Raw genomic sequence first — 22,479 nt, forward strand, 5'->3', positions numbered from 1 at the left:
ATTCTCTGAATAAGTCGCATAGTTACGACCACAATTAAAGGGCACAGTGGTGACAATTGGCACAGTGGCGACAATTGATGGCACAGTGTGTGTTTGATGGCATGGCACAGTGGCTGCGTTTGATGGCATGGCACAGTGGTGACAATTGATGGCACAGTGGCTTTGTTTGATGGCATGGCACAGTGGCTGCGTTTGATGGCATGGCACAGTGGCTGCTTTTGATGGCATGGCACAGTGGCTGCTTTTGATGGCATGGCACAGTGTCTTCGTTTGATGGCATGGCAGAGTGGTGCGAATTGATGGCACAGTGGCTGCGTTTGATGGCATGGCACAGTGGCTGCGTTTGATGGCATGGCACAGTGGCTTCGTTTGATGGCATGGCAGAGTGGTGCGAATTGACGGCACAGTGGCTGCGTTTGATGGCATGGCACAGTGACTGCATTCGATGGCATGGCACAGTGGTGACAATTGATGGCACAGTGGCTGCGATTGATGGGCACAGTGAGGCCGCAATTTTTTTCTTTTTCGTTTGCGCCCCCCCAAAAATTTTGAGCACCAGCCGCCACTGCACCTGTCATGTGGACTTTGACATTGTACTCTCATCCAGTACCCTAGATGGCGAGAAGACAGAGGTAACATGCCACCCATATCAAACCAGCAGCTCCTTCGGGGATAGTGCTACATTTGTATAATCTACGGGGGGAATCATTTATCTGCCTTGTTTTGCATTGAGCGCCGCCTTTTGAAAGCACTGGCCCGGATTCATGTAGATTTGCCCCTTATTTACGGAGGCGCAGGGCAGCGTTTTTGCCCTGCGCCCCCGCAAATTTACTGCGCTACCCGCGATTCACGGAGCAGTAGCTCCGTAAATTGCATGTGCGCTGTGTAAACTTGCCCTGCGTAAGGGCGCCTAATGTAAATGATCCCGTAGGGGGCGGGAATCATTTAAATTAGGCGCGCTACGGCACCGAGCGTAGAGCGCATGCTCCGTCGGGAAACTTTCCCGACGTGCATTGCGGCAAATGACGTCGCAAGGACGTCATTTGCTTCAGAGTGAACGTAAAAAGGGCGTCCAGCGCCATTCACGAATCACTTACGCAAACGATGTAGATTTCAAATATCGCGACGCGGGAACGACGGGTATCCTTTAGCATTGGCTGCGCCTGCTATTAGGATGTGCAACCTTACGCGAAACCCGACGTACGCATCGACGTAAATTGCGTACGCAGGGCTCGCGCAACGTTGTGAATCGGTGTTAGTATGCAATTTGCATACTATACACTGAGCACAACGTGAACGCCACCTAGCGGCCATCGCTAGAATGCAGCCTAAGATATGCGTGGCATAAGAGCCTTATGCCACGCAGATTTTAGGCTGCAGTCGGCGTTACGATGTTCCTGAATCAGGAGCATTCGTAACGCCGGGGCAAGTAAGCAATTGCGCTGTGTAACCTATGGTTACACAGGCGCAATTGCTTCTTGAATCTGGGCCATTGCCTCCAATGAAAAGGAAAACTCCTTATTCCCAGTTGTAATTCACATTCTAGCACACCGTGTTCTGAACTTAGGCGATCTCCCTATTTTTTTGCAAGAAAGGTTAGCAGAATTAATTACCGATGGACTTTAGGACACAAACATCTCTAATTGGTAATGTCCCTGACTTCAAATTAAAAGAAGAAAAAACTTTTGCTTTGAACAAATAATGTTGAGTCTTGCTTCTTTTTTTCTTTTTTCTCTCCCAAGAGACTCAAACAGCTGCTCCTCTGTTTCCAGGTCTCCAGGCAAGCTGAAGTTTAGGAGAGACATGCATAGACGCCAGGCCAGCATAAACTGGAGAAGGACAGGGGCCAGCCAAGATTAACTTGGCCTGAGTGACAAAACCTTTCCTTGTGACAGGGAGTTGTGTGTGTGCGCTCGGATGCGTTGCACCACTTATTCCCCCCTCTTCTGTGTATCCTTGGTTGTTTTCCAAACCTTACTTCAAAGCCATGGGTTATTTTTGAATTATTTTCCTGTAGCCAACATCAACAGGACTGTATGAAAAAGGCAGCAACCTCCTCCGTTAATGTCTTCCATCTTTTAATGACCTAGAGACGGGCATGCTATACACCGACCAAAACATCCAGGGAGTTCATTGTTGCTCCATACAAACTCCCTGAGGATATAAAGATGACAGCTGGGATATTTAATGGTATTATTCGTTCTCAGATTATGGCGGGTGCTACCGTGGGGCAGAGTTGGCAAAGGCTACGAGCGACGCAACTTTTCCTTTGAAGGAACACTAAAGGTTTGTTTTTTTATTAGATCAATTGATTGCTGTAAGCTAGAGCATTTAAATATCACTTACCTCGTTTTTCCTTTTGACCTCCAAAATACAGTAATCCAGGTTTGAAAACGCCATTTCCTGTCACTTCTCTTCTTGCTTTCCACCAGCATCTGAACCGTTTTGCATGGTGGAAAGCAGAATGTGCTCACCCCCTCCCTATGACTACAGCCCTGCGTGAAGATGCTCTCTTATCCCTCACAGGCATGGAGGCCAAGCCTAATGGGAACTGTAGTTCCCATTAGGCCGTGATGTAGCAAGAATGAATGCGCACCGCAAACCAGGAAGTCAGTGAGAATAATCATTCAGGAGTGCTGGAGGTGAATAAAACGGCTCGATTTCAACAGGTATCAAACTAGTTATAATGCAAAACATTACTTTTTACTTTATCAGCTACTGTCAGACTTTAATTTTAGGCCCCGTACTCACGACCAAACATGTCTGCTGAAACTGGTACAGTTTCAGCAGACATGTTTGCCCGTGTGTAGGCACGAGCGGACCATTTTCGGGCGGATCGGACAGGTTTCGGACAGGTTTTGGAAACCTGTCCGCCCGGACATGTACGGTCGTCTGTACAGACCTACCGTACATGTCCGGCCGCCCGCCATCCCTCGCATGCGTCGAATGACTTCGACGCATGCGTGGAAGCATTTAAAAGGCAGGCCCGCCCACGTCGCCGCGACAATTGTCGCGGCGACACCGCGGACACGCCCCACGTATTGTTTACACGCGGACTTCTGTTCGATGGTGTGTACAGCCATCGAACAGAAGTCCCCGGGCAGACATGTCCGATGAAAACGGTCCGCGGACCGGTTTCATCGGACATGTCTGCTCGTGAGTACAAGGCCTAAGAGGAAAATATTTTTGTCTTTACAACCCCTTTAAGCACTTCAGCCCCGGACCATTTTGCTGGTCAATGACATCTTTTTGCGATTCGGCACTGCGTCGCTTTAACTGACATTTGCGCAGTCGTGCAGCGTGGCTCCAAAACAAAATTGACGTCCTTTTTTCCCCACAAATAGAGCTTTCTTTTGGTGGTATTTGATCACCTCTGCAGTTTTTATTTTTTGTGCTATAAACAAAAATAGAGCGACAATTTTGAAAAAAAAAAGGATATTTTTTACTTTTTGCTATAATATCCCCCAAAAATATGTAAAAAAAACGTTTTTTTTCTCAGTTTAAGGCGATACGTATTCTTCTACATATTTTTCGTAAAAAATCAATAAGCGTTTATTGATTGGTTTGCGCAAAAGTTATAGGGCCAGATTCTCGTAGATCGGCGTATCTTTGCGCGGGCGTAACGTATCCGATTTACGCTACGCCTCCGCAACTTAGACGGGCAAGTGCTGTATTCTCAAAGCACTTTCTCCGTAAGTTGCGGCGGCGTAGCGTAAATAGGCCGGCGTAAGCCCGCCTAATTCAAATTTGGAACAGGGGGGCGTGTGTTATGTAAAATAACCATGACCCGACGTGATTGACTTTTTCACGAACGGCGCATGCCGTTTTTGGGGATTTTTGGGGGATATTTATTATAGCAAAAAGTAAAAAATATTGAATTTATTTCTAAATTGTCGCTCTATTTTTGTTTCTAGCGCAAAAAAATAAAAACCGCAGAGGTGATCAAATACCACCAAAATAAAGCTCTATTTGTGGGAAAAAAGGACGTCAATTTTGTTTGGTTGCCACATCGCTCGACCGTGCAATTCTCAGTTACATTGACGCAGTGCCGAATCGCAAAAAGTGGCCTGGTCTGGGGCTGAAGTGGTTAAAATAGGGCTTTCTCCTGCGAATCTATGTAGGGAAGTGAATTGCAGGATTCGGAGAGTTACCAGTCAGTAGCATCTACAGTACATAAGCAATCAAGCCCTGTTTCGAGTCCATTCGGGGTTCTTATTTTAACTGAAGACCTGATGAGGGCGGAGTCTTTTCCGATCATCGAAATGCGTTGGATTTCTCTTAGTAAACGAATAAAAATGTATTTGATCTGGTGCCCCCTCCTTTTTTTCTACTATTTCTGCTAACTTGTTGGGTACAAAAACGTTCATATTAAGCAAGCCTTGCCGCTCACATTTTTACATCCTCTGTCTACCCAAATATTTCTGTGGCTCTGTATGAAATATCAGACCTACTTATGCAGCAGTTGTAGTTGTAGTTAGACCTGAATAGCAAGAGGCAACATTACACTAGCCCAGGGGTCTCCAAACTGTGGCCCGAGGGCCAGATGTGGCCCTTTGCTAGCCTTTATCCGGCCCTTGGGGTACTATTACTCCCAATGATGCACTATTCCTCACACTTACACCAACAATGGGTCACTAGTTCTTCCATTGATACCAATGATGGGATACTATTCCTCCCCTATTAATAGTACTACTTCTCCTCCTACTGACCACCAACCCTGAGGCCATATTTATTCTCACTAATGCTGGGCCTGGGACATTTTCTACCCCCACTGGTCACAATCCGGCCCTCCTAAAGTCTGCAGGGCAAAAAAATGGCCCTTTGCTTCAAAAGTTTGGAGACCCCTGCACTAGCTAGTCACATCATAGCAGTAAGTTAAATCGAGCATACCACCTGCTGGCTGCAAGTGGTAAATAATAAACATTTATAGGCAATATTTCATATATAGCTGAACAAAAAGAAATAAGGAATACTGGGCCAGATCCACGTACAGCGGGCGCAACTTAAATATTCGGATTTAAGTTACAAAATTTCTACCTAAGTGCCCGATCCACAAAGCACTTACCTAGAAATGTGCAGCGGTGTAACTTAAATCCGTCCGGCGCAAGGTGGGCCCAATCTAATGGGGCGAGTCCCATTTAAATTAGGCGCGCTCCCACGCCGGACGTACTGCGCATGCTCCCGACGCGATTTTACCGACGTGCTTTGCGCGAAGTTACGTTACGCCGAGTTTTAAGAATCGCGACGGGTGTAAAAGAAAAAAAAAGAGTTGCGGCGGGGAAAATTTTTTTTAAAAAAATTTGACAGCGACGCGGGAAAGAAGGGTCTACTTTTACATGGTGTACTTACTTTACACTTTGTAAAAGCAGCCCTAATTTTGCGACGGAAACTAACACTTACAGAAAAAAAACGAACGGAAAAAGCTTCATGGATCTCCGTAAGTGCTAATTTGCATACCCGACCCGGAATTTCGACGAGAAATGCCCCCAGCGGCGGCCGCGGTATTGCATCCTAAGATCCGACAGTGTAAAACTATTACACCTGCCGGATCTTAGGAATATCTATGTGTAACTGATTCTATGAATCAGCCGCATAGATAGAAACAGAGATACGACGGCGTATCAGGAGAAACGCCATCGTATCCCTTTTGTGGATCTGGCCCAAAATGTTTTACTTCTGAACCCAATAAATGCCATATTAGACCATTATTACAGACATTAATGATTAATGGTGATTGAACAAAATTTGTTAAAATAGCTGTAATTTACTTACAGTGTGAAGTTGGATATGAATGCTGAACTGGGCAACTCCAATTCAAAGATGGCTTCCTTCGACTCAGCATGAGGATTGACCATAACGGTTTGCACCTTGGTATGGGCATATCGGGATACGATGGTTGACTGAATGTAGAGGCTGCTGATTTTCAGCTATAAAAAAAAAAAAAGAAGATTACTAAGATATGTAAAACATTACATCTGATTCTAGACCTTAAAGTGGACCTTTACTCAAAGAAGATTAGAAAGGCTGAAATATATACAGTGCCTTGAAAAAGTATTCATACCCATTGAAATTGTACACATTTAGCCATATTACAACCAAAAAAGTACATGTATTTTATTGGAATTTTATGTGATAGACCAACACAAAGTGACACATAATTGTGAAGTGGAAGGAAAATGATAAATAGTTTTTCAAATTTTTTACAAATAAATATCTGAAAAGTGTGGTGTGCATTTGTATTCACCCCCTTTACTCTGACACCCCTAACTAAAATCTAGTTGAACTAATTTCTTTCAGAAGTCACCTAATTAGTAAATAGAGTCCACCTGTGTGTAGTTTAATCTCATTAAAAAATACAGCTGTTCTTTGCAGCCCTCAGAGGTTTGTTAGAGAACCTTAATGAACTAACAGCATCATGAAGGCCAAGGAACACACCAAACAGGTCAGGGATAACTCTGTGGAGAAGTATAAAGCAGGGTTAGGTTATAAAAAAATATACCAAGCTTTGAACATCTCACAGAGCTCTGTTCAATCCATCATCCGAAAATGGAAAGAGTATGGCATAACTGCAAACCTACCAAGACATGGCCGCCCACCTAAACTGACCAGGCTGGGCAAGGAGAGCATTCATCAGAGAAGCAACCAAGAGGCCCATGGTAACTCTGGAGGAGCTGCAGAGATCCACAGCTCAGGTGGGAGAATCTGTCCACAGGACAACTATTAGTCGTGCTCTCCACAAATCTGGCCTTAAGGCCTGGTTCACGCATTTTTAAGTGTATTTTCAGTTTTGCAGAAACACACTACAGTCCATTTAACATGGTTTCCTATGGATGTAGTTTACATCTGTGCATTTTATAGAAAGGGCCAGGGATTTGTTTCTGGTTTTTGGTTCCATAAACTTCAATGGATCAAAAATGTGTATTGAAAAACACAAAATGCACCTGTATAGGTGTGAACCAGGACTTATGGAAGAGTGCCAAGAAGAAAGTCGTTGTTGAAAGAAAGCCATAAGAAGTCCCATTTGCAGTTTGCGAGAAGTCATGTGGGGGACACAGCAAACATGTGGAAGAAGGTGCTCTGGTCAGATGAAAAATGTTTACTTTTTGGCCTAAAAGGAAAAGCTATGTGTGGTGGAAAACTAACACTGCACATTACCATGAACACACCATCCCCACAGTGAAACATGGTGGTGGCAGCATCATGTTGTGGGGATGCTTTTTATCAGCAGGGACAGGGAAGCTGGTCAGAGTTGATGGGAAGATGGATGGAGACAAATACAGGACAATCTTAGAAGAAAACCTGTTAGGCCTCGTACACACGACAGAGATTCTCGGCAGAATTCACCGAGAAACTCGGTCCAAACCCGGATTCTGCCGAGAATCTCTGTCGTCTGTACAGTTTTGGCTCGATGGAGCCGCCGAGGAACTCGACGAGAAAATAGAGAACATGTTCTCTATTTTCTCGTTGTCCTCGTTCTTCTATGGGAGAAGCCGGCCCGCCGAGCTCCTCGGCGGCTTCATCCCAAAACTCGACGAGGAACTCGACGTGCCAAGCACGTCGAGTTCCTCTGTCGTGTGTACGGGGCCTTAGAGTCTGCAAAAGACTTGAAACTGGAGCTGAGGTTTGTCTTCCAGCAGGACAACGACCCTAAACATACAGCCAGAGCTACAATGGAATGGTTTAGATCAAAGCATATTCAAGTGTTAGAATGGCCCAGTTAAACTCCAGACCTAAATCCCATTGAGAATCTGTGGCAAGACTTGAAAATTGCTGTTCACAGACACTCTCCATCCAATCTGACAGAGGTGGAGCTATTTTGCAATGGCAAAAATGTCCCTCTCTAGATGTGCAAAGCTGGTAGAGACATCCCCAAAAAGACTTGCAGCTGTAATTGCAGAGAAAGGGGGTTCTACAAAATATTGACTCCGGGGGGCGCCATACAAATGTACACCACACTTTTCACATATTTATTAGTAAAAAAAATTGAAAACCATTTATCATTTCCCTTCCACTTCGCAATTGTGTGACACTTTCTGTTGGTCTATCACATAAAATCCCAATAAAGTACATTTACGTTTTTTTGGTTGTAACATGACAAAATGTATAAAATTTCAAGGGGTATGAATACTTTTTAAAGGTACTGTACCTATGTTCTACTCCTTCCAAGCTGCTCAAATAACCAATACCCTGGCATTTATTTGGTCACGCAAATAGGATTAGGGGGAAAGATCAGCAATCCAATTCTCCACTGAGACCCAGGCCTAGGATTTCAGCCATGTGATCAATACTGAAGGAAGAGTCTGGGGGTAACATTTTGTTCAGGAAACTTATGTTTTTTGTTCTATTTCTCTGTTTTCTGTTTCTTTATTTTTCTATCCCAGTCTGATAGCATAACTTTAAGTTAAAGCGGTTCTCCACCCTACAGTGAAGTCCCGCTGATCGGAACCCTCCCCCCCTCCGGTGTCACATTTGACACCTTTCAGGGGGAGGGGGGTGCAGATACCTGTCTAAAGACAGGTATTTGCACCCACTTCCGGCCCGGCATTCACGGGCAAAAGACGGGCATTGCGTCACATCCCGTCGCCCCCCCCCCCCCCCGTTGTGTGCTGGGAACACTCGGTTCCCAGCACACAGCGGGAGCCAATCGGCGGGCGCGGCTCGCGCATGCGCCGCAGGGAACCGGGCAGTGAAGCCGCAGCGCTTCACTTCCTGGTTCCCTCAGCGTGGATAGAGGGGGGAGCAGCAGGGTGACGATTGATCGCTCGTCATCTGCTGTGGACGCCGCTGGACTCCAGGACAGGTAAGTGTCCTAATATTAAAAGTCATCAGCTGCAGTATTTGTAGCTGCTGGCTTTTAATATTTTTTTTTGGTGGAACATCCGCTTTAACAAATATTTTACCGTTTAATCTGTTTGTGTAATGGTTTGTGTATAGCCAAGTTCCAATCTGAAGGTCTTTGATGTCTTTGAAGGTCTTTGCTGCTCTCCCCAAACTCAACTGTGTGGAATCTCTTTTAATATAGATGTTGTTTCTGGTTCACTGCCATGAAATCAAAGCAATAGAGCAAGAAGAGGCCACTGTAACTTTATGATCCATACCAGCTTCTATATTACTTAGTCTCAGATCCCACCGCTGCCACCACTAAGCTATGACTAAGCACTAGTTTCAGTGCGAAACGCGTCAGCAGTCAGGTTTTATTTTGCTGTGACTTGTAGTGCTGTCCTTCTTTTAATAAAAGGCTACAATTTGTTCAGAGTGCGGCTGTCCAGAGACAATCTTTGTTCCTGCTTTGCTGAGTGCATTGCCTGCACCTGAGTTGTCTGCAACGGAGGATATTCATCTGGGTTCCCACCTGGAGCGGCTATTCTCTTTTCCGCTGCCACCACTAGTTGCTACCCTCAGAATGTGACTATTGTACTATCAGCCTGCACTTTGCAGAGATTTTCCAACTCTTGGGACAACCTAAGCTTCAGTAGACTGAGAGTCCTATGCCACGTACACACGATCGGTTAAACCGATGAGAATGGTCTGATGGACCGTTTTCATCGGTCCAAACCGATCGTGTGTGGGCGCCATCGGTTATTTAACCATCGGTTTAAAAAAAGCCAACTTGTTTTAAACTTAACCGATGGATTCCTAACCGATGGGAAAAAAAAACGATCGTTAGTAGGCACAACCATTGATTAAAAGTCCATGCATGCTCAGAATCAAGTCGACGCATGCTTGGAAGCATTAAACTTCGTTTTTTTCAGCACGTCGTTTTGTTTTACGTCACCGTGTTCTGACGCGATTGTTTTTTTAACCGATGGTGTGTAGGCGCGACGGACCATCAGTCAGCTTTATCGGTTAACCGATGAAAACGGTCCATCGGTCCGTTCTCATCGGATGGACTGATCGTGTGTACGCGACACTAGTCACTGGGGTGGGTTAACTCTGTGGTTAACACTATACACACACCAAACAGTAGCAATGTGTAATACACACTGACTGTCCACAGCATCTGCTACAACAATTGAGAATTTTAAGTAATGTCTGTGACACCCGCTGCCACACCCAGACAGGAAAGTTCAGAGTTTAAAATGTGGTAGCATTCTCAAAAGAGGCAAGGATTCTTTAACCACTTCAATACCAGGCTTTTATACCCACCTCAATACCGGGCCTATTCTGGTACATCTCTCCTACATGTACAAATCATCATGCTTTTGCTAGAAAATTACTCAGAACCCCCAAACGTTATATATGTTTTTATAGCAGACACCCTGGGGAATAAAATGGCGGTCGTTGCAACTTTTTATCTTGCACAGTATTTGCGCAATAATTTTTCAAACGCCTTTTTTTTTGAAAAAAAAAATGGTTTCATGAATTAAAAAATAACAAAACAGTAAAGTTTTTTGTATAATGTGAAAGATGATGTTATGCCGAGTAAATAGATACCTAACACGTCACGCTTTAAAATTACGCACACTCATGGAATGGCGGCAAACGTTGTTACTTAAAAATCTCCATAGGCGACATTTTGAAAATGGGCAGCCGACTGTCAAGACGAAAGTAGCATACAGCTGCGTACAGTTAGAATGCCAACACTGCCAACAATGCCAACAATGGGATCCTGAAGGCTAGTGAAGATTGAAGAACTGGCTCGGGTGAGGATGGTGCTGGGTCCCTGGACAGGTAAGTGTTCTTTTATTAAAAGTCTGCAGCTACAGCATTTGTAGCTACTGAATGTTTTGGTTTTTTTTTCCCAGACTGAACAAATAATTTTTATTTAGAGTACTCAGAGATTCAGCTCAATGATTTTGAAATATTGTTTTAATAAAAGAAATGAAAACATGGTGCAAGAAATATCTACAGAAAAAGAATCTTACAAAAAAGACAATAATAGTAAAATAAATGGGAAGGGGAACTCAGCAAAGTTTTCCTGGGCTTTAGTTCCTGTGCAGAGTACAATGCGCTTCTAAGTAAGCCTGATCTGAAAAAGTCACTGGGCCAGATTCATGTAGCTCAGCGGATCTTTCCGCCAGATCTACCTGTTTTACGATCCGCCGGTGCAATTTAGCGAGGCTAGTGCATGATTCATAAAGCACTTACCTCGCAAATTGCACCGTCGGATCCTAACTCCCCCCGGCGGAATGCAAATTCCGCGGCTAGGGGGAGTGTACAATTTGAATCAGGCGCGTTCCCGCCCAGTGCGCATGCTCCAAATGACGTCGCTAGGACGTCATTGTTTTCGGCGGCTAGGTTACTTACGGCTATCCGTATTCCCGACGTACTTACGCAAACGACGTAACAAATTTAAAACTCGGCGCGGGAACGTCGGCCATACTTAACATTAGCTACCCCTCATATTAGCAGGGGTAGCTATCCGCCGGAAAAAGCCGAACGCAAACGACATTGAAAACGAGCGACGGGCGGGCGTACGGACGTGAATCGGCGGTTCTCCTCATTTGCATATGCGACGTGTAAAAAAAAGCGACGACACCTAGCGGTCGGCGGGAGATTACAGCCTAAGATTCGACTGGTGTAAGTCACTTACACAAGTCGGATCTAAGGGAGATCTATGCGGAACTGATTCTTATGAATCAGTCGCATAGCTCCGACCGTGGGATCTCACAGATCCGACCGTCGGCTCTCACAGATACGACGGCGGATCAGGAGATCCGCCGTCGTATCTCTTGATGAATCTGGCCCACTGTCTTCCTTGTAAATGACCACTCCAGTGTCCTTAGCATTTTCAATAAAAAAATGGGAGCTGCCAATTGCCAACAGCTTTATGTTGACACCCTAGAGCGGGGTTTCTCAACCAGGGTTCGCCTAAGGTTCTTCCGTAGGTTTCTAGGGGTTCCTTGAGCAATTAGAAATGCCTTCTTCTCAGATATGTTCCCACTGACACCCTTAATCTTTTTAGCTATCTCTAATAGGGGAATTATTTCCAATGGCCACAAGTGTAAGGAACATTCTTTCCATTGACCATCACACTCATGTATCATAAGTTATAGTAAATTTTAGCAGGGGTTCCCTGAGATTGGAAAGTTATTTCAAGGGCTCACCACCAGTGTTGAAAAGGTTAAAAAAGGCTGCCCTAGAGGGTGTCCTGAGCCAACCCTCACCCAATCAAAACTGGTGAGTGGGGTGATATAGAAGTGCTGAAGTGTTTTATGAGAATTCAGCAGAAACCTTCCTAATGCTAGTTATTCGAATTATATCCATATTTTCAGATGGCAAGGTTTTACTAACCTACAACCAGCATATTACTGAACAGATCGAAATTATGAGTTAATAAAGATTAAACATGATATAATTGAATGCCCATATAGCTTAGGGGATTTAATATGACCAATTGGGCTGCTATACTTTTTTAGCAGTGCTTCTCAACCAGAGTGCTGCGGCACACTGGGGTGCTCTTTAAGATCCCCTGGCGTGCCAGGAGCATAAGACCCAGTTTGCCCTGGATGAGAGAAAGGTGAGAGGGTGCTGAGTCAGCAAGCAAACTGAGTGAGCCACTTGTTGGTAGTACAGGTTAACCTCAAATAAATTTATACAAGAAAATACTGAATAATGTTAGGTTAAATTTAACTCTGCTTTACATCTTACTTTCAGTGGACCTCCATGCACAAAAATGATCATGTTTTTTCTATCCTTGTATGTCTAGGAACTAATTTTTCATTCTCTAGTAGTAAGAAAATATTTGAATGTTGCTCATTTCCTTTTTCTGGACAAAGTTCCATTCAAAGTGAAAATAACTGGAAATCATGAACCAAGGAGATTATACTTCCATTTCATAATTTTTTTTTTTACACAAGAAAAGCAGTTATATAAGCAGCCTTTTCTGTCAACGTCCATATGTTTAAGCTCTCAGACAACTCTGAAAGAAGGAAATGTATGAAGGAGCCATGATACTATTCTTGTTGGCATCACAGGAAGTATTAAAACACCTGCTTCATTTGGGAGAGGCTTAAAGGGACACTAAAGTTTAGTTTTTTATTGCCTAAATTCATTGGTGTAAGCTAGTGCATTACAGTGTCACTTACCTCGTCCTTCCATTTGCGCTCCAACTGTGAGTAATCCAGCTTTCAAAAAGGCATTTCCTGTCTCTCCTCATATTGCTTTCCACCAGCATCTGAGCCGTTTTGCATGGTGGAAAGCTGAACGTGCTCGCCCCCCTCCCTATGACTACAGCTCTGCGTGAGCTGCGTGAAGACTGTCTACAATTCACAGGCAGGGCATAAGTGGGCGTTTCTATAATGTGGCTTAGTCTGCTGGGGAGGCGGGAATGTGTGTAGACTGGGCAGACATGAATGTGTGTAGGCTTGGGAGGCGGGAATGGGTGTATACTAGGGGCGGTAGGGGCGTGGTGTTGCGGCGTGTGTCCACGAGAACTTTACTCGTTCTCGTTCGGCGATTAATGGCTCTGTGCATGCGTGATGCCGCTAAGCCTAATGGGAAGTGTAGTTCCCATTAGGCTGTGACGTAGCACCACAAACCAGGAAATTAGTGGCAATAAAGATTCAGGAATGATGGAGGATGAGAAACGAGCTCTATTTTTACAGGTGTATATAAGGATTTATAATGGCAATCATTAGTTTTTTCTTTATCAGCACCTCTCAGGCCCCGTACACACGACAGAGGAACTCGACGTGCTTGGCACGTCGAGTTCCTCGTCGAGTTTTGGGATGAAGCCGCCGAGGAGCTCGGCGGGCCGCCTTCTCCTATAGAACAACGAGGACAACGAGAAAATAGAGAACATGTTCTCTATTTTCTCGTCGAGTTCCTCGGCGGCTCCATCGAGCCAAAACTGTACAGACGACAGAGTTTCTCGGCAGAATCCGGGTTTTGACCGAGTTTCTCGGTGAATTCTGCCGAGAAACTCTGTCGTGTGTACGAGGCCTAAGACGTTAGTTTAAGTGGAAAATATTTTTAACTTTACAACCCCTTTAAAGACGCACCACTGGAAAAAGTACTCAGCATTGCATCTCTAACTTCAAAAAGAAGCTTTGCTGTCATGGATGAGTTTCTACTGGCTATCAAGAGACTAATGCCGGGTACACACGAGAGGATTGATCCGCGGATACGGTCCGCCGGACCGTATCCACGGATAAATCCTCTGAGGATTTTGATCCGATGGAGTGTACTCACCATCGGATCGAAATCCGCGCCGAATTTACACCGCGGTGACGTGTCGCGCTGTCGCCGCGATGATGACGCGGCGACGTGCGCGATGCTGTCATATAAGCAATTCCACGCATGCGTCGAATCATTACGACGCATGCGAGGGAGGGGTTCGGACGGATCGATCCGGTGAGTCTGTACAGACCACCGGATCGATCCGCTGGAGCCGATTCCAGCGTATAGATTTGTTAGCATGCTAACAAATTTTTATCTGCTGGAAATCAGAAATCTCCGCGGATAAATATCCGCAGGAACGTACACACCAGGGGATCTATCCGCTGAAACCGATCCGCTGAGATTTTTCAGCGGATGGATCCTCTCGTGTGTACGGGGCCTTAGGATAAACTATATACAGTAGTTAAAGTGAACCTTCCCTCAAAAACTTACCATCATTCTAAGGCCTAGTACACACGAGAGGATCGATAAATCCTCTGGCGGATTTTGATCTCATGGTTGTACTAACCATGAGATCAAAATCCCCAAGGAATTCCCTCCGCGGTGACGTGTCGCGCCGTTGCCGCGATGATGACGCGGCGACGTGCGCGACGCTGTAATATAAGGACTTCCACGCATGCGTCGAATCATTACGACGCATGCGAGGGATGGATTCGGACGGATTGATCCGGTGAGTCTGTACAGACCATCGGATCAATCCGCTGGACTGGATTCCAGCGGATTGATTTGTTAGCATGCTAAGAAATTTTGATCCGCTGGAAATCCATCAGCCCGAAAAATATCCGCGGATAAATATCCGCTGGGTTGTACACACCAGGGGATCTATCCGCTGAAACTGGTCCGCGGATAAATTTCAGCGGATCGATCCTCTCGTGTGTACGGGGCCTAATGCTTCCCCCTCCATGTTACACATTATGGGCCAGATTCACATAGAGATACGACGGTGTATCTCCTGATACACCGTCGTATCTCTGAGTTGTGCCGGTCGTATCTATGCGACTGATTCATAGAATCAGTTACGCATAGATATCCTTAAGATCCGACAGGTGTAACTGTGTTACACCGTCGGATCTTAGGCTGCAATTCCAGGCAGCCCGCTAGGTGGCGTTTCGGTTTATTTACGCGACGAATATGCAAACGAGGAGATACGCCGATTAAGAAACGAATGACCGCCCAGCGTTTTTTTTTTACGTTGTTTGCGTTCGGCTTTTTCCGGCGTATAGTTACCCCTGGGTCTATGAGGCGTAGCTAATGTTAAGTATGGCTGTCGTTCCCGAGCCGAGTTTTGAATTTTTACGTCGTTTGCGTAAGTCGATTCACAAAAGAGCTGGACGCAAGTTACGCTCACGCCGAAACCAATGACGTCCTAGCGACATCATTTGGACCAATGCACGCTGGGAAATTTAGCCGGCGGCGCATGCGCAGTTCAATCGGCGCGGGGACGCGCCTGATTTAAATACTACACTCCCCCTAGCCGCGGGATTTGAATTCCGCCGGGGGATTTACGATATGCCGCCGCAAGTTTTGAGGTAAGTGCTTTGTGAATTACCCACTTGCCTCAAAAACTTGCGGCGGCGGATCTTAAATCACATAGGTTACGCGGATCTAAAGATCCGCTAACCTATGTGAATTTGGCCCTATAGGTATATATTTTGTGAGGGGAAGCAAGTACCTTTTTCACAGGTACTTGCTCCCACCTTCCTATTCTTCGCCTAGGAGAAGATTACGTAGCTCTGCCCATAGCCTCCTGGAATATGTCACACATCTCAGGAGTCTTCAGCACAGTCATCCTGCAGTAGTTCATACATGATTTCATGCATATGCAGGAGAAGTGGGGAAGCAGCTGTGAGTGAGAGAGAACAAGGCTGCATAGTGCACACTTTGTATAGTCCATGTAAGGACTTCCAATGGAACTCAGAATTCCTGCCAGGACTTCCAATGGTACTTGCAGAATCCCTGGCAGGACTTCCAATGGAACTCCCAATCCCTGCCAGGACTTTCAATGGTACTCAGATTTCAGGACTTCCAATGGTAAGCAGATTTTCTGCCAGGACTTCCAATGGTACGCAGATTTCCTGCCAGGACTTCCAATGGTACTCAGAATCCCTGCCAGGACTTGCAATGTTACTCAGTCATCCTGCCAGGACTTGCAATGGTAATCAGAATTCCTGCCAGGACTTCCAATGGTACACAAAATCCCTGCCAGGACTTTTGATGATACTTGCAGAATTGTTTGAATACTTTGACCAACCAAACTCCTCAACAAATGCAAGGCTAGTGTGTGCACTCTTATATTCCAATTAAATTAAAATACAGTTGAAAGCATACATTCAAGTGTAAAGTCCAATCCAAATGTTCACATATGACCAAGAAGTGAAATTTACTGTTCGCTCTGGTTATGGAACCTCTTTCCACCATCCTTAGATGATCAGACTTGGTGGAAGGAATATGTGTTGGCTCTATTGTTGAAAAACGTACCTTATACACTGATGATTAAATGCTACTCCTCAGTGATCCAGGACCCTCTCTCTGAGCTGCTCTGTATAATATTTCTATCTTTACTGCATTGTCTGTGCTCCGGGTCAATTGGGCCAAATCCCAAGTTTTGCCTGTTGACCCGCAGGCCAGATTGCAGGCAGATCCCTCACTCCCCTTAACAGGGACCTCCTCCCTTCATTATTTGGGCATTACCATTTCCCCAAGTGTCTTTGACTTTGCCAAAATAAACCTTTACCCTTTACTCACTTAACTTAAATCAAAAATTGGGCGACTTCTGACGAGTCTAAAGCCTCTGTGGTCCTTGTAGATGCGTATGTGGGGTCCTCCAAATCACTGAGAAACGCTTTAAACAGAGGTGTCAGGGCTTCATTTCCCCTCACGTCCTCGACAAAGGTGATAAAAGTTTGGCAATTACTAGTATGTAAACATCAAGAAGACCCTCACACATGGACACTCCTTTGTAACTCATCCGATACTTCCAAAGTTCCTTTCTATCTCAGATCCAAGGATTTGGACAGCCCAGGGAATCAAAAAGCTGGAGTATATCTGTGTTGATGGCATCCTTCTGTCTTTTGACTCTCTCAAGGAACAATTTGGATTTACTAACCATTATTTCTTCAGGTATCTCCAGCTTCGCTACGCGTTTACTGCTCAATTTGGCTCCGACTCTGTGCTTCTTCTACAGTCTAGTCTGGAATCCTTGTTATGGGATGGCCAATTGGCCAAACCGACATCCAGCACTCCTGCCATTAGTTCATTTTGTCCTGGAGAATCTTTTCTCCAAGTGGCAGAGTGAGATCCCAGGCCTGGATGCAGAGGACTGGGAAGATGCCTGGGAAAAAAACTATTTTGCAATTAGTCTCCGTAAGGGATCGTCTAATTCAATTTAAACTGCTCCATTGGGTGTATACACCACAAAAATTAGAAAGGATTTACTCTGATGTCTTCCCAAACTGCTGGAAATGTGAAGGTAGAGATGCTGACTTTGTAACGGCACTGGTGAGCGGGAGTAGACCACAACTACGGATAGCAAAGATTTAAGTGAGATTTTAGTACTGAGCCCCAGGCGTCACTTCACACAAACAGGAGTTTGGGGGTTCTCTACATCATCTCTCTCTCACATAAAGGAATACGTTGAGCTACTAGGGGTGGATGTATTACAACATGCAACCAAACCCTAGCGTTAAAAATTACGATTCACTAGGAGATTCCAATGCACAACTGTATGCAAGTGATTATCAGTATTGGACCCCAGGCGTCACTCCAATCAGAGAACAGGAGTTTGGGGGTTCTCTACATCATATCCCTGAAACATACAGCAGTGCATTAGGCCACTAAGGGTGCAGTTAAGAAATAGCTTCAACCCTTAGCATAGAAAAGTTTAGGCGAACATGTTCAGTACTTTTGGGCAAAGCCCATATACAAGTAACAACGTATGTCAGGTACGTAGCATATGAGAATACCGTATGCAATAGCAGTTTACTTTAGAGAGACAACTTTAGCGTAAACGAATTTAAAGTGTATGTCCCTTTAAGATACTCACAGCAAGTAGCCAAGAATACAACAGACAATCTCCAGTAGTATGTTATTACCGTATTTATCAGGGTATACCGCGCCGGCGTATAACGCGCACCCCAAGCTTAGAAAGTTAGTTTAAGGAAAAGAAAGAAAACTTACATTTTTGTCCTGCGTCCATCGGCGGCCTTGTCCGGCGTCCGTCTGCGGCCTTGCGCGGGGTCTGTTCAGCCTTGTGGGTGTCCGTCTGCGGCTTCCTTGCGCGGGGTCCGTCCTGCCTTATGAGTGTCCGTCTGCGGCTTTGGAGGTGTCCGTCTGCGGCCTCCATCCAGGTGTCCGTCTCCGTCCAGCGTGTCCATCCGCACCTTGCACGGGGTTGCAGCGGTGTTTGTTTTTTGGATTTGGCACCAAGAGGAGCCGGATTTCCTGTGTGTTCGGCTCCTCTCGCGTGGCTGCGGGCAGAGCCGAGCCAAGTGCGCAGTACCCTCGGCTCTAGGCGGTATATCGCGCACCCACGATTTTCCCCTGATTAGAAGGGGAAAAAAGTGCGCAGTATACGCTGATAAATACAGTACTTAGTAAGCCAATGTTGATTACAGCAATTGATTAGATGCAATATATGTAGTAGATGGTTCTGAAGCACTATAAGTGAAACAATGGCTACTTATCCGTTTTATAGAGGATGAGTCTTGCAGCAAGGCATTGCATAGTGTAGGGAGTCAGCAAGGAATTCCTCTTAGGTTGTCCGCAGTGATGGCAGCCTGGACACAGTGAAGGTCTTGCTAGCTGGCCATAATGTTGCCGATATTGTAGCGTGGCCGGTACGGCTGACAATATTAGAATGGTGTGCAGTCTGCACACCACTCTGTTTATAGGGTAGAGGCAAGAAAACCGCAGTGATTTGCGCCTGAGAGCGCCTGTTACAGTCTTCAACTATATGTTTTGGTCTCGTTCTAAGGATCAAACCTTCTGGAAAAAGATCACAGGATTTATTGCCATTCTCACCACAATCCCTTTACCTTTATATGTGTTAGTCTGCTTGTTGGGATTGGTGGGAGCTTTGGCTCACCGCCAAGCACTCAAGACCCCAATGGGACTATTGCTATTTTATGCAAGGAAAACCCTGCTTTTAAAATGGAAAAAATCTGAAATGCCCTCACTAAACTTTTGGAAAGCACTGATTAACTCGACAATCCCACTATATAAGGCCACTTATCAAGCCAGGGGATGTCCAGCTAAATTTCACAAGGTCTGGCACATTTGGCTAGAATCGAATACAACAAATGCCACACAATAATGCAACCTATTCCAGTCAGTTTCCATACTCAGACTAGGAAACTTGTTACCTTTGTTTAACCTTTACTAACCTTTTACAGTTGATTCTATGTTAGTCATGTACTTCAACTGTGGATCTATTCATTGGTGGTTGCCAAACTTGATCTTCTCCTACTCCTTTTATATATATTGACTTGAGAACACGAGCAGCATTAAACCTTGGTATTTAGTTGTATTGTTAGTAACTAACTTCAGTTGGTGTTTGTTAGGTATGTTGAGATGGGGTATGCCCAGAGGCTCTGTTTTCTGAACCACCTCTCAAATTAAAACTTAATAAACAAAATGTACAAAAAAAAGAATTAAGTGTCTTCTTGAGTAATTTAACATTCAAACGGTATCAATGATAGCTCAGTGAAGCTGTAAATATAAAAAAAAGCAATGCCCAATGTTTTTTTTTTTTTAAAGCACATGATTAAAGCCTGAGGCTCTAATTGACTTCAAAAAGGGTGGTCTCGGGGTGCAGACAGTAGGGTGTGACAGTAGCAAATTAATATTCGCTATTGTGTTCCTGATTCTCCTCCCGGCCAATCAGGAAGCGGGTCCTGAGACCCGATTAGCCAATAGGACAAGGGATTGTATTGTCCACTGAGGAGGAGGAGGAGGAGGAGGAGAAGTAGAGAAAGCCGCCGAGGAGGAGACACAGGCCCGCGACCTAGATGGGGTAAGGGTGGGTTTGCCAATCAACCCACCAAACAAGGGGGTGGGGGATTTGACCGACTGGGGGGGTGGCGGCTGGTTTGTTTGCCGCCCACCCCAAATTGGAGTATGACATCTATGCCCAGTGGTTTGGGATGCAAGATCCATTGGACCCCTCTTGGTTGTCTATCAAGATGGCCAAAAACCTACTCATCCTGGTTGAAGGTGTCACCTGGGTGAATATTCAGATAAAAGACCAGGTTGTGGAGCGAATAGGGGTTGTGGTGACCCATGGGCCAGTAAGTTTAGCAGTACCTATTGTTCTGGACATGAACACACTGAAGGTCTTGGACTTACCCCTCTTACTGGCCAAATTTGAGCACTCAAGCAGGCGTGCGCAAAGTTGTGGCCTGCAAGCTGCCTGGCTCCACATGATCCTGGCCTATGAGGCTTACCAGAGGGCAATAAGAAAACAGACTTAACAAGTAGGGGTTGTCAGTATGCCCCCCCCCCAAGCAAAAACTATTCCTGGCACCCCTCCAAGAGAGAGTCTGATCTCATGCCCACAGGAAACTACAAGGGGCCACAGTAATGGTTGAACCCCACAAAGATTCAGACACCGAGTGGCTTGTTTCTGGTACCTTATCCAAGGTCCACAAAGGGAAGGTGCTGGTGCAGCTCATCAATGCGGGGACCTTCCCGGTCCCACTCCCTAACCATGCCACCATAGCAGACCTCTATGTGGCGCTCCCTCACTGTATCTCTGAGGCCAAATCAGGGGTGGAAGCTGTTTGCGCCCTACTACAGGCAGCCATGGCCTTATTAGAGGAGTCACAATACAAAATATTGCAGGAACAGCTAACCATTCCCTTCCTGGACCATCCACTACTTCAACAGTGACTGCTTCACCAACTGCTGGAGAAACACCAATTGGTCTTTGCCACCAGCCCGGAAGACTATAGCTACACATAGGCCATCGACCACCTGATTCATACAGGCCGCGCTTCACCCATCCAGGAGCAGTACTGCCATATTCCCCCTGCCCTGGGTCAGGATGTCAAGGACTTGATTCGCAACATGCTACAGATTGGGATAATTCATGAAAGTCTTAGTCCATGGGATAGAAGGACGAAAGTCTGCAAATCTGTGAAGACTACTGCAAACTAAATGCCTGAATCCACCGGGATACCTACCAGTTACCCCAGGTGGAGGAGTCACTCATAGCACTGGGCCAAGCCAAGTATTTCTCAACTCTTGACTTGGCAAACGACTATTGGCAAGTCACTGTGAAAGACCAAGATCGTGAAAAGACTGCCTTTATTACAACCCTGGGACTGTGAGTTTAGTCGCATTCCCTTTGGGCTGAGTAATGCCCCCAGTACATTCCAGCACTCATTTTTCTGTTCTGCACATGTCTAGTGTGCATTACATAGACGCCCCTAAAGCCGCGGACACATGACCATTTTTAATGTCCTAGAAAAAAAACTACGTTTTTTTTCTACGTGATTCTTGTGAAGCCTGCCTTGCATACACACGATCGTAAAAAAGCGTGGTGACGTACAACAAGGTGAAGTTCCATTCAGATGGCGCCACCCTTTGGGCTGCTTTTGTTGATTTCGTGTTAGTAAAAGTTTGGTGAGAGACGATTCACACTTTTCAGTCTTCGTGCTTTTCAGTCTGTTACAGCGTGACGAATGTGCTATCTCCATTACAAATGCTAATTTTACCAGAACGAGTGCTCCCGTCTCATAACTTGCTTTTGAGCATGCGCGTTTTTTTTGTTTTTTTTTGTCGTTAAAGCCTACACATGACCGTTTTTCACTACATGAAAAAAAAAAAAAAAAACGTGAAAAACGACGCAAAAAGTTAGAGCATGTTCTAAATTTTTTATGCCCATTTTTTACGTCGAGAAAAATGCTCTGGAGCCTACACACGCTCGTTTTTAATGACCATTTTAAAAAATTGCATTTTTCACGTCTGTATGAAAAATGGTCGTGTGTACGCGGCATTACTTTCTGGATTTAAGTGGAATCATTTCACTTGTCTCTTTGAATTTTGTCACCTTAATACATTCTGATGATGGAGAAAATCAGTAAGTTTCTGCCTCTGCTTTAGAAATTAAGCGCAAAATCTTGATGCCGCACGTCTCTTAACAGATTTAGCTCATGGTTATTCATAAAGGAATGCTGGGACATTGAGGTACATTGATGATTGGGACCTTTCTACCGTTTTCCCAGCAGGCGGGAGCACAGAGTTGTTGTGTAAACATCCTGTCTACCTAACATTCTTCAGATGCTTCCTCTAAAATTAGAAAATTCAGGATCTTAGCAAGAGGTACCTTCTAATCAGTGTATTCATGAAGATGCCAAGAAT

General features: G+C 45.2%; 1 protein-coding gene across 2 annotated transcripts in view; it reads right to left on the minus strand.

Moving 5' to 3' along the window:
• ITIH6 (inter-alpha-trypsin inhibitor heavy chain family member 6) overlaps positions 1-22,479 on the minus strand; it is an 81,275-nt gene that overhangs the window by 33,141 nt on the left and 25,655 nt on the right. For both annotated transcript variants that reach the window (XM_040322847.1, XM_040322846.1), the window contains exon 3: positions 5,773-5,927. In XM_040322847.1, the coding sequence (XP_040178781.1) occupies positions 5,773-5,927 (155 nt within the window). The remainder of the gene's footprint in view (positions 1-5,772; positions 5,928-22,479) is intronic.

Source organism: Rana temporaria, chromosome 9 (genome assembly GCF_905171775.1).
Source record: "Rana temporaria chromosome 9, aRanTem1.1, whole genome shotgun sequence".
NCBI lineage: Eukaryota > Metazoa > Chordata > Amphibia > Anura > Ranidae > Rana > Rana temporaria.